The 12,472-nt window shown below is 35.5% G+C and overlaps 1 protein-coding gene across 3 annotated transcripts in view; it reads right to left on the bottom strand.

Moving 5' to 3' along the window:
* Nucleotides 1-12,472, bottom strand: part of rab27b (RAB27B, member RAS oncogene family) — a 63,531-nt gene that overhangs the window by 11,767 nt on the left and 39,292 nt on the right. For all 3 annotated transcript variants that reach the window (XM_088630350.1, XM_088630351.1, XM_088630349.1), the window contains exon 2: nt 2,682-2,853. In XM_088630350.1, the coding sequence (XP_088486476.1) occupies nt 2,682-2,834 (153 nt within the window). In that variant the 5' untranslated portion in view covers nt 2,835-2,853. The remainder of the gene's footprint in view (nt 1-2,681; nt 2,854-12,472) is intronic.

Below are 12,472 nucleotides of genomic sequence, written 5' to 3'. Positions count from 1 at the left end.
TTATAATTACTTTTCACAATATTTGAGCTTTTTTCCCCCAATTAGAGGATATGTACTGCATAATAAAGTCAGAATAAATTCTGATTTAATGTTCAGCTGTTAGGCAACAGAATGTGTAACTTTGGAAAGAATGTGAAGACTTAATTTATAAGCATTGTATGTAGGTGAGTAGATCTAATCCCAAAATTCTGTTCTAAACTTCATCTATTGTCTACTGTCAATATACTAAAGAGTTAATGTTGATTTTACTTCTGAAAGATGTGGACATACATTTTCACATGACACTTAGCACTTGAAGCATTTAAAGAAAACTTAAAAACCAATCTTAAAATACAAACAGAAAATGCTTAAGCAGAAAGGAGAAATTGCTAAACAACTGGATCTTGATGAACAGTGATCATTTACAACAAGTAGGAAATAAAGGATACACAATGGCAATGTGTATTTAAATCTCATTGCTTTAACAGCCATCGGTATTAATTCAAAATTTAAACCATTTACAAATATGAGATTGTCACTGAAAAACTAAAGACATAAGTCATCTTTTTTCTCATTTTCCATGTTAAATATCAACTCACTGTATTTGTGCAAAAGAAATATGTTTACAGTATATCCTGTTGTAGAACATAAATCATGTAGTTACAGCACACTTTGAAAATCTAAGAACTCACCTTTAAAACAATGACAACAAACATCATAATCTTGCTGATCCTAGAATATTTTAGCCCATTTCAAATACTCCAGAGCTAGAACATCTTCAGCATACCCACTTTATAAATTGGTATACTGTGTATTTTTGGAAACGAGGGGAATTATCTGCAAATGCCATTTATAAATTTCATCTTAGTAGAATTCAATCAGAATTAAGGCTTTTTTGCTTTCAAGATAAAATACACCCCTTTGTTTAGAGACCAGTTTCACTGCCTCCTATGATTAAATTATGGTTGATAAATGTAACCACAGCAAGCTTATTAATCTATTTAAATGAAACAAAAAACAGAAGTGAAAAATACAGCCAAAAAAAGGGACCTACAGTATTTGCACTTTGGCAACTGCTGAACTGTTCCAAGGCAAGGCATGCTTTATGGATCCAAGTAGAGGGACTTTTGTACAGTCAATGAGTGAGTCAATAAACAATGCAATCAATGCAAGGACAGCAGATATTTGTGATAAGAATGTATCAATTGTACAGTCTAATAAAGAAAAATAAGGAGTGTGTAGTAATTTGCCTTGACTTATTTTAATCCTTACTTTCTAATATCTTCCCCATATTAAAGCTTTCTGTAGAAGCATTTCCTGCATTAGCATTTGTGACATATATCCTGCCTTTGCTTTGCTATTACTGAGTACAATTTAATAACGGAATGGCACAACGTGCAAACACAAATGAAACAGGCATAAAACAAATTTACATAGGAATAATGCACTACCTTCTGAAAGCAGTTATATAAACTCTTAGTGAAAACCTAAAGACAAACTGGATTATTTATGTGAAAGACTTACTTTAGCAAAGCAATTTTAGAATTCAGATTAGATATGAGAAGCAATGTAGTTGAGGAATGCTTCTGCATGCATTTCATACTTAGTAGGAATATACTTAAGTCTTGTTTTGCTTTTTATTTTTCCTTCAGAAGAATGTGCTCTAATTGTCAATGCCCTCTCAGTTGCTTTTGGATTGAAATAAAAAGTAGGTCATTTAGACCACAAGAAAGGAGGGTTAGATTTAAAATCAAATATTGTAAAGATATATTCATTGGACATTGCCAAGACTGTAAATTATACAACATTATGTTCCTGGAAATGCCAAAAATAGCTCACTATCAGCACCTTTCTCTTGATGTGGTATGAACATGTAATATTTTTTCGAAAGAGGAAGTGATTAAATCCTCAAATTAATAACCAGCAAAATCCTGGCCATAAAGATTACTTTGATTCAAGTGTATTATTACCTACAAATGTTGAAATTAAAAACATTATCATATGCCCCAAACCCTTTCTTAAATTCACAATTTAGTACCAATATTTCTTTTTGTATCTATCCATCCATTTTCTAACCTCTTTAGCGAGGTGAATTGTCCCAGAAGCCAATCAACCTACCAGTATGTCTTTGGATTGTGGGAGGAAACTGGAGCACCCAGAGGCAGCTCACACAAACACAGGGAGAATATATAAACTCCACACAGATAGCACCCTAGAAATTGAACCCAGTGCTGCAAGGCACCTATGCTAATCACTGCACCACTATGCTTCTCATATCTGTATCTTTAAAATGTAAATTTCACATCACATCGTTTTGAGAATGTTCAAAGTGTTGTAGAGTGGGCTTTAAAATATTCAAGGAGTATCCTGATACTGAATCATGGAAACTGATTTCTGTGTCTTTTAAGGATGGTTTTCAAATTTACATTAGCCCTTGGCCTTGCTTTAGTACAGTACATCACTACGGTCTGCATTTATACAGTAGGTGTCGGATTACTTGGCTCCCTTGGTTTTTCTGTGCTTCCGAGAGGTTTATGACCTGTGGAAAATGTAATTGTATACAGTTTACAAAAAGGAAGGGTAATATGGTTGAGGCGTAGTTTCTAATGAACAATCTCCTCGTTAATATAAAATGCAGAATTCAGGATAGCTTGGATATCTTTAAAACAATAAAAGGAAATATGAAAAGGAGATATACCTACCACTCTCTTTTCCCTGAAGTCGATTCCCACTGTGGTAATGAACCTGGGGTTGAATTTATTGTCGGTGTATCTATATAGGAAGGTGGTCTTTCCAACTCCTGAGTCTCCCAGAGCTAGGAGCTTGATGAGATAATCATAGTCCCCATCAGTCATAGTGCTGACTGTGCTGAACCTGTGAGACAAACACACAAAACATAGGTCATAGGTGCTCCACAGAAAATCTAAAGTGTGTTCCTTTTTAAATATTTGTGTTCCTTTTACTTTGACATCACTCTAATCCTCAGTAGCATGCACCACTCTAAGGAACCCAAAGTGTGGGTATTTGCAGTCTGATGATAAACCCAACAGTAAGATCAGGCAGCAAAACTCAATTCCATGGAAATCCAGTATTAAAACTTGCAATTGATAAATACTTCAGTATGATCAGCCCTTAACCCATGCTAAGCACCAGGTTACAGAAGCTGTTTTGTGCGATTCTGCCCGATTCCTATTGAACTGCTTTCTTAAGAACATAATGCCCAAACAAATAGCCCATTTGGTAGTTAGTAACTTATTCAAGGGTATCTTGTTAAATTACATGGCTTTGTAGTTAGATCCATACTCCCACAACTCTTTGAGCTAAAAATGGCCCCCTATCCTGTTTTAAATGCACTTCCATGTATAGTATTTTCCCCAGTTTCATGTTTCATCATTTATTCTTAAGTCCTGGACAAGCATGTTATGTCCACAGCATAAGTGTCACATTCTCATCGTACAGGAAAGCCCTGTTACACAAGGACGAGGACGAGGACATGCCTTGTCCTGCTGGAATATGTTCAGATCAGGATAAGCCTTCAAGCAGGGCAGCAAGTGAGGTCCTAAGACTTCATCTACTGTATGTAGCCCATGCAGTCAGTTTGACATTAATGCTACATATTTTGTCATGTCTAAACACACCTTCCTAGACCATCACTGTTGTATCAACTTATCAAATCGGTCTTTGCCCACAACAATTAGCATGCTGTCGTGTAAAAATGTGCCACATTCATTGACGTCCAGTTGAGATAACTTAGACCAGCCAACAATTCACCAAAGGCACGGAGAAGATGTTATTCCATTGATAAGCAGGCCATTTCGGATCCTTTCTGAGTTTCTCTCTCTCTTTTAGCCATGCTTGATATTTAACAAACTACATCGCCTTATCGTCTATGCCCAATTATCTCTCTCACTAATGAGGTGATTTAGTGCTTGCTCACAAGTCAACCTTGTTCAAGTATGTAACATTCACGCAAAATCATCAAAATTACAGGCAAGGAATCCTGCAAGGAATCACAGGAAAAAAACCTTTAATCACTGTGCAAAATCTGTTTATTTTTATTTCTATTTTTTCTATCCTTCTGCTTTTATGTCATTTTACTAACAACATCCATGCATCGTGATACTGTAGATTTATTTTGAAACTCAGAATACATGCTACTGTTGCGCAGGCTGTTAAATCCCTTTTAGAAAATGTAATAATTAGATATAGTGGCAGATTTTAGGCAATTGATTCTGAAAAAAAAATTCCTCTCAGTAAGAAAAATGCTGCACGACAGTAGATGACAGAAAAAAAGACAGAAAAAAATAATCACCTGTTACAATTGATACAATTGCTTTTAACAAAGGTGCACTTTGTTATTTCTAGTGGCAGATACATGTATTAAAAGGTAGAATGCACCAAATTTCCCTGCCAGTCACGAAACTGAGGGCTTATGAACAGTTACAAAAGTCTTCGGGGTCTTAAATAAGTGAACCTTAATAATAATAATAATAATAATAATAATAATAATAATAATAATAATAATAATAACCATTATTTATGCAGATGTGAACATTTAGGAATTTTTAATGGAGAAAAAAATCCTTGTAATCACAGTCTAAGCTGACCTATCAGTCTGACCTATCAGTAAATAAGTCTTAAAATGGGTCCTTTTTTAAAATTTGTCACATCCTGCTTGCAGAGTTGCAGTTTGATTTTTTAAAACTTTAATGTTTTGGAATTTTGACTTCTGCTTCCTGGGATTTATGAAAAATAAATTGTCCTCACCAGTGTGCACTGATTGATCAAATCCTCCTTTTATCTTGATCTTTTCTGCCTCTGACAGAAACATTTCGCCTCTTCTTTCTTTGATGAAAAGAATCATACAACTATACACACGTTAATGAAATTAATCTAATATTTGTATATCAAGGCACACCAATACGTACAACTCTTTGGTGTAAAGATAAAAGAAAACCGAATTAGATTTCGTTTTCAAATTTAATAGAAATGAAAGACTTTAAGTACATTATAATATTGTAAAGCCAACCAGTCTTTTCCTATTAACTTGGACATCCATCAAAGCACTGAAAATATCGAGCCTCCAGCCTCATCTAGTGTAAATAAGCCATAATGTACAAAAGTCTATAGTTATAAAAGTCACATGAAAACATTGCAAACATGAAGAGCCCTGACCTAATCTTGCCTTTGAACAGGCCTAGGCTGGACCACCACTGCTGATATCTTGCAAGGGAATCTACAGCAGCTTTGCCATGCCGCCTGAGCTACAGTGCCGCAATTTAACCTCCCTGTCTTCCATATGTGTTGGATGAGCTCCTTGGCTTTTTCATCTTACGTGTTATAACAGAAATATATGAAGCAAAATTAAATTGCTTGTGCAGTATGTGAAGTATTATTTAGAACTGGGTTCTGCAAATAGTACCACCTCCTTCTGTTTAAAAAATAATCTCTCTGTGCATGACACATAGATCCCAGTCTTTACTTTATTAAAATTACATTGTTGGTTATAAATCAACGACTGACTTAACTGATCACACATTCACCCTAGAACTCACTTTATGATGAATATTTTAGCTAAATACAGCAGAGATTGTTCTATAGAAAGTTTGTTTTATGCTAGGAAGTAGCTATGGTAATCTTATTCACAAAAACAATAATGAGGCCTACCGCCTTGCACGCATGCCCACACTCTGTCATATGAAGGAAGCATCTTTTAGGCAAAATGATCATTGTCAGCTCTTCTGAATGTTGGTCTTTCCTCTAACTCCATCTAATGAGAAAGCATATGTTGGTGACTTTCCTCACTAAAATTAAGCACCAAGCTTCATTTCAGAGAGGGGAGAGAGGCCCCCCATTTCAGAGCATAATTGATAAGCGCTGAAATCATGTATTGTTACATTTTCATTTATTCTATAAATAATTCTAAAGTTATTATATTCATATATATTCTAAAGTAGAAGGCTTGCTGTAACTAAATCAGCAGGCATTGTTTTATAACCCAACAAACACAGAACAACTGAACTTGAATACTGAATGTAATTGTATTAAGCATTAACTGGAGAATACTGGTTGGCTTGAAACGAAGAAATCGCTGGGATTGGAGAAGTACAACTTCAACCAATGAGGAACAAGGGAATGTCGGGATAACCTACTTTCTTGCAAGTTCAACATTTTAGCTAGTTATTTAGAAAAGTGTGTAGTTTCTGCCCTGTTATCTGCTGTTTTTATATTAGCAGGTTGATAAGCCAGGAGAATCTCTGCAGTCCATAGGCTATTCACTTCTGCAATTGTATATTACACAACCACGATGTCTGAAATTAATCTCCAAATGTTATGTTATATTAAAGCTGAGGAAGTAAACCTACTAATGACTGCAATTATTTGCATATATTCCTGTTTCTGTGCATGCATGATATAAATAGTTCTATTATGTTTGCAGAAGTTAAATTTCTAATGACTGCAATTGTTTGCACATATTCCTATTTCTGTACATGCATGATAAAAATACTTAAAAGCCCATAATGATTCCACCAGTAAAGGCATGTTTGCACATTCACTAATCCCAACAGTCCAGACACTGGTGGTTCAGATTCTGTTTGTGTCAGGCAGAGGGGAATATTTGGATGAACACTGTTGTGGCTAGTTTACGATGGCCAGCTTATTCTCAATTTACCACACCACAGTGTGCCCCTCTGGTTTGCCTGGAGGTCATGAGTTTGTAGCATAGTTGTAGAGAGGTGCATTTGTCTTCTGCTTCATTGCACTAGTTTTCTATGTTGGTGCTTTGAGCTAACAATATGAAGCCTGTCTAGTGCATGTTTTGGAGGTTGTGTGCATACTGTACCTCTTGTCATCTGTTCTAGTACAAGGATTGTGGCAGTAAGTCATCCTGATTAGGAATTACTTCAAACTAGTGGAACACAAAAACATTAGAAATGTATTTCATGAACTGCTTATTAATTATAGGAGCTTTTCAAAGGCTGTAATGGGAAGAGAATGAAACTAAGCAAGGCTGTTGAGCAGCATTAAAATTGTATGGGCTGGGAACAGGGCAATTATGTTTGGTGTGAAGGGATAAGATAAGACAAATGGAATAAGGAAGGCTGTACTTCTTCCTGCACAAGATAAATAAAAATAGGGAGGATTCACTACTAGTGAGACAACATCTGTTAAAAACAAAATCTACCATCTAGGATTATGTGAAATCCACTAATATAAATTAGATCTCTCTAGGATTTAACCGTTTTGTTGTCACATAGAATGTGTGTGTGTGTTTTTTTACAAGAACCTTGTGCACTGACCCTGCTCAACTGGAGGCATGCTTTCTCTAAGTTTCATAGCAATACATTTTATATTTAGAAACTGACACATGGTTTAAATTCCTTTGGCACAGCATTGCCACCAGAAGGCAAAGTTCTTTCTAATGTAAAAATATCACATTTCTTAAAACTTCTAAGCGTCAAAATCTGTTACAGAAGAAATACAAAATAATTATCCCTCTATAGCAGGTCTCCCACTGTACTAAAACCCATGTGCTCTGCAAAATAGTAAAAAACAGGAAATTATTTTCACAGTTACACAGACAAAGTTACATAGCCAGTATTTGACAAGTGTGGGGTTAGAAAAATGAAAGACTGAAAGTAATTAAACTGCAGTGTTTGCCACTCGATCTGGATTCTACTGGAGCTGAGCAGTGGTATAAAACCAGAATTTGTCAAGAACCTCGACTCACATAAAAGGTGATATTGATATTGCGAGTATGTTACAATAAGAAATCATAGACTGGCTTAACTACCTTTAATTACATGTATTTGATCTTCTAGAATTAAGAAAATGTTATTTCAGTACACTACTACACCAATTCATAATGGCTAATCCAACAGAAAATCGTCGTCAAAATGCTCACAGAATATTACAAAGGAGCTAAAAAGCTCGTAGATAGCTCAACACATTGTTGCAACTGTACACTGGATTCTTATAATGCTGCCCAGACCTGCATGTCCAGGAGCTACAGGCATGTACCTGCAAGTTCCAAAGACTAGCTTCAGCCTCAGCACATTTCCTTTCTCCATCCACCCACCTGTTATCAGACAGTGGCGTACTCTTGGTAAGGACTGTGGGAACCCAATTCCAACAGGGTTTAAGGAGAGACCTGGGTGGGGGTCTAGTCTTAATGCTGGTCAAAAACACAAGCGCACATGGACAATTTAGGCTACACCAAGTAGTTTAGGCAGTGTGTCTTTAAAAGATGGATGGAAAGTGTGCAACTGGAAAATAATAAGTAGACAAGAGGAGAACATCAAAACTTCTCAAAGTAGGAAGCCAAGCCTGGAAATGAGCCCAGGATGGAAACGATGGGATACAGCAGTGTAACTGGCCCTGCTATCATGTCACATGTTCTCTAAGATGTATTATTTAGAGGAGAGATGTCCAGCACAGATAAACAACAAATAAAAGCTTCAAAGTTCATTTTTCTTAAACAATGAGATGTAATCTAAATCTGCTACAAGAATATAATTGTGATTTGGTGGAGAGGTAGAGGAAACTCCTGCATTAAATATGTAAGAAACCATAGTAAACCAGGACATTTGCAAAAATATAAATTCTAAGGTTCTCAAGATAATAACTATAGATGCAAGCACAACATGAGAAACAAGTGAAAAGATAAGTTTAACTTGTTTCATGTTTCAAGTTCAGGTTTCAGTGCACTATGTTGTCCGTTCATAAAATCACAAAACACGATGACATCATGTTTTCAAAATCTACCATCTTCTACTGTGGTTCCCATTATTATAAAATCTAAGGGTTCTGATATAGTGGCCACTGTGTCAGCAAATAGACACGAGTGTCAGATTACAGTATAAAACTATACAGTACAATTTAGAATTGTTTTAAGCAATATATTATTGATTTCTCTTACATTTTATTGTCGTTCCTGCTTCACTGAATTTATGAATAAATGTGGGCAGCAATTGATGACTTATACATAAAGCTATAAAAATCCTAAAAGGAGAAAATAATGGAAATGCTTCAAATGTAATATTTTAAACCCTATAAAAATGCATTTTAAAATGAGTAAAGGAGTTTATGGAATATTTTCCACAAGTCTTTATCAATGTATCAAACATTGAAAAAATGAGATGCTTTACAACACCAAAAGGTACATGAAATTTAAGATCTGAGTTCATAACTGTATTCTTTTTTAAGCGACTGTGCTTTAAGTTCCATAATCATTTTACAAAGGTATCTTTTTTCCTCTCTCAATATAATATCAATTGCACAAGATCATTCCCGTCCTTAACCAATGGTGAAACCCTTGTTCATGATTGTATTTCAATCAAGAATAGACTACTACAATACTCTGTTTGATGGTGCACTGGGTCAGGTTCTTACAAATGTAGATGCCCACAACTATGCTTTCTGTGTATTATCAAATTCTGGTTTTCACCAGCATTTAACATCTCTGCCTCTTTCCAGTAGCTAGCAGTAAATGTAGTACAGATTACAAGATTCTACAGATGACATACAGGATTATGAATAGAATAGAAATCTATTAGAGGTGTTACAGTCTTGAAATGTTTACATCCACAGATTCTAATCTTCTATTTTACCCGAAGACTGAACTATAAAACTGAGGTATATAGATTGGGTTTGCTGGGCTGTGGCTCTACAGCTGTGAAACTCCCATCCTTAAACCATAAGAGACTCCAACATGTGAAATGAGCTTAAATCCTGTTTAAAAACAGGATTTTTAAAAATTTGACTTTTAATATATAAATCCGCTAATCTGAACACGGCATTTTATCTATTTCTTTTAAGCCATATTGAATCCACTCTGATGTATTAAATATGATGGGAAGGTATGCAATTTTTTATGTTTTATGCCAATTACATTTTTTAGTTTTATGTTGGCTAAGATGTCATTTCTGCTATAAGTACAATCAGTGTCCTAGCTACAAGGTGTATTCAAGAAGGGCCTTTGATCAGAAAATGGCCTCTTTGTATGCATGTTTGCTTGTGACCCAAGTACTTCATGCAATTTACATAACTTTATTAAAGCAGCATTCTTTATACAGTAGAAAATAATGTTTTTCTCAAATGCTGCAGATTCAAAATAACCGTGACAGAAGATGTCGCCAGAACTACTAATGTGCCTGTTTTCAATATGAAGCAACTATCAAAGCCTGCCTACTCCCACGTTAGCAAAAAGTTCACACTGGCAAACAAAACCAATTCATAACCTCAACCATCTGGTTAGCAGTAGTACAATGGGTAGTAAAGAAGCAGAGCCTGCTCCAGTTTTTATTTCATTCTCAGGTTAGACTCAGAACACTCCAATTAGCTTCTTGAAATCACATGGAGGTGCCACTAACCTCCCAATTATTGTCAAAAAAGGAGAATATTTTTTAAACTCTAGATTTGTATCTAGCAGGTCTGTGAAAATGCCTAATTTCCCTTTTAGCACCAACTGACTATACTTGCTTATACTGTGCAATATTACAGATTTTACATAATGACTTTAGTAAGGAACTGATGTGAAGGCATTGAAAGAAATCCCTATATCTGCATAAAACTGTAACATGGGTCTAGAAATGAGACAGCTGTTGAATTTTAGATAAGTCCCTTGCAAATAAAGAATAATTTAAAAGCTATTTAGGTTTCTAAATGTAATATATTTGTAGTACAAAAATGTAATCTTTTGTACTTTTCTATGCATGATTAAACCAGAAAATGATTCTTAACAAAAACGTTTTCTCCTGAGCTACAATATGCTTTGTGCAAACTTGTTCCACATTTTTTGCCAAGTTCTGTGTTTCATCACTGTACTGACAGTGTTAAAATATAGATTGTAAAAGAGGGCGAGAATCATGAAGAACATATTGTGGAGAACATTAATTCTAAATGTTAGCTCCACAAAATAAGCAAGCACCTTTTTGCGCATAGCCTATAATCTTCTGATGTGTGTATATAAAAAGGGGGCAGTTAAACAGTGTGATTCCTATTCATCAGTGTTTGAATTTGTATATCTGAAGGTGCTGAAACTCGATGTGAATTAGAGAGAGTGGATGAAAATTGTAGTGAAGGTACTGGAGCTCTTACCCTGTCATGCACATAACATTAAAAAAAGACATTTCAACACCCCACTTTCTGTAACATGCTAACAAGCTAACTTTTTAATTAGTTATTTCAGATACCATAATCACAGAATTTGGACAACTTTTTTGTGAAACATTTCTACTCTGACCTGTCATTGGATCCACAAGGTTTTAAAATCTGATTGTATGATCTTGATCTAAACCATACTGCACGCTTCATGGGATTCAGTACAGTGAACATGTAATTGAAGTGAAACCCAAGACAGTGCAGAATTCTCCTAGGGCAGAGGAAAGAGTCTTTGTTGCAGCACAGTTCGGAGCTGTCTATGAAATGTTATTGTGTCGGCTCTGAACCTATACGTGGCTGTGATTGTGAATTGTGCACATATACCAAGAGGTAATAAGGCTAACAAAAATATTTTATTTGAAGATAAACGTCCGACTTTTTCATTATTTTTGTAAGAGAAAGATTTACACATTCTTGATTTAAAAAAAAAAGATATGAGCATACATGTAACACTAACAAGGCACTTCTTTGTTGAAATGAGTAGCCTCATCTAGCATTTGCCCAATTGAATGCACTCTATCTGCTTAATCTTTTTCTACTAATTTCTGAGGAAATATACTATTGAATGTTTGACAATGCAAAATCCAACCCATATCAATCCTATTTAGTTCCCAGCAGTATTTGACCTCTTTATTAGCTGTGTGTAAAACTCTGGCTGAATGTGGCTTGGGATAAGCATATTCCACAATCTTTTTCCTGAGTGTCCTTCTCTGTTTTTTTATATCCGGAGCAGAGGTTACAGTGCATGTTACCCACTAATTAGCCACTTTCGTGTTTGACATTTTCTTTGGACTCAGGGAGACTACCTTTCAACGTCACACAGCTAGGATTCATTTTCTTGATAATTAGCCATGTGTGCTCTGTCTGGTCATATTCAAACATGCCAGTAGTCCAAGCAGTCACAAGTACCTGGGCTTTGTTACCCAGATTTCAATCACCCTTGCTTAATGAACCATTTAGCAATACCCATTCATTTTCCACAGGACCCTTTTAGCAAGAGCACCTTCATTATTCACAACAACAACAGCAGCAGCAGCACAACTCAAGTCTGCCTTCTGCTTAGGACTGTTTTCATCTCTAGTTTGTTTCGAACTAGAGGTTCAGATTCATCGCAAACTGGTCTGTCAGTCTTACTGTAAAAAGCATACAGTACATGCATTTCACTGCCCTCTGTCCTATTCTACATGAATGGTAAGGACTGCAAATTCACAATTTCAATTTATTTATGTGATTTTAAAACTTTGTTTTAAGCAAATGTGACGTCAGTCTATTGCTCTTCTTAAGTGCCCACTTGTAGGGAATTCTGCAAACTGCAGCAAATCACAAGGCT

The sequence above is a fragment of the Lepisosteus platostomus genome, chromosome 4, assembly GCF_059453375.1.
Source record: "Lepisosteus platostomus isolate fLepPlt1 chromosome 4, fLepPlt1.hap1, whole genome shotgun sequence".
Classification (NCBI taxonomy): Eukaryota; Metazoa; Chordata; class Actinopteri; order Semionotiformes; family Lepisosteidae; genus Lepisosteus; species Lepisosteus platostomus.
The sequence above is the reverse complement of the archived record's forward strand: the minus strand, read 5'-3'. Positions and strand labels throughout refer to the sequence as shown.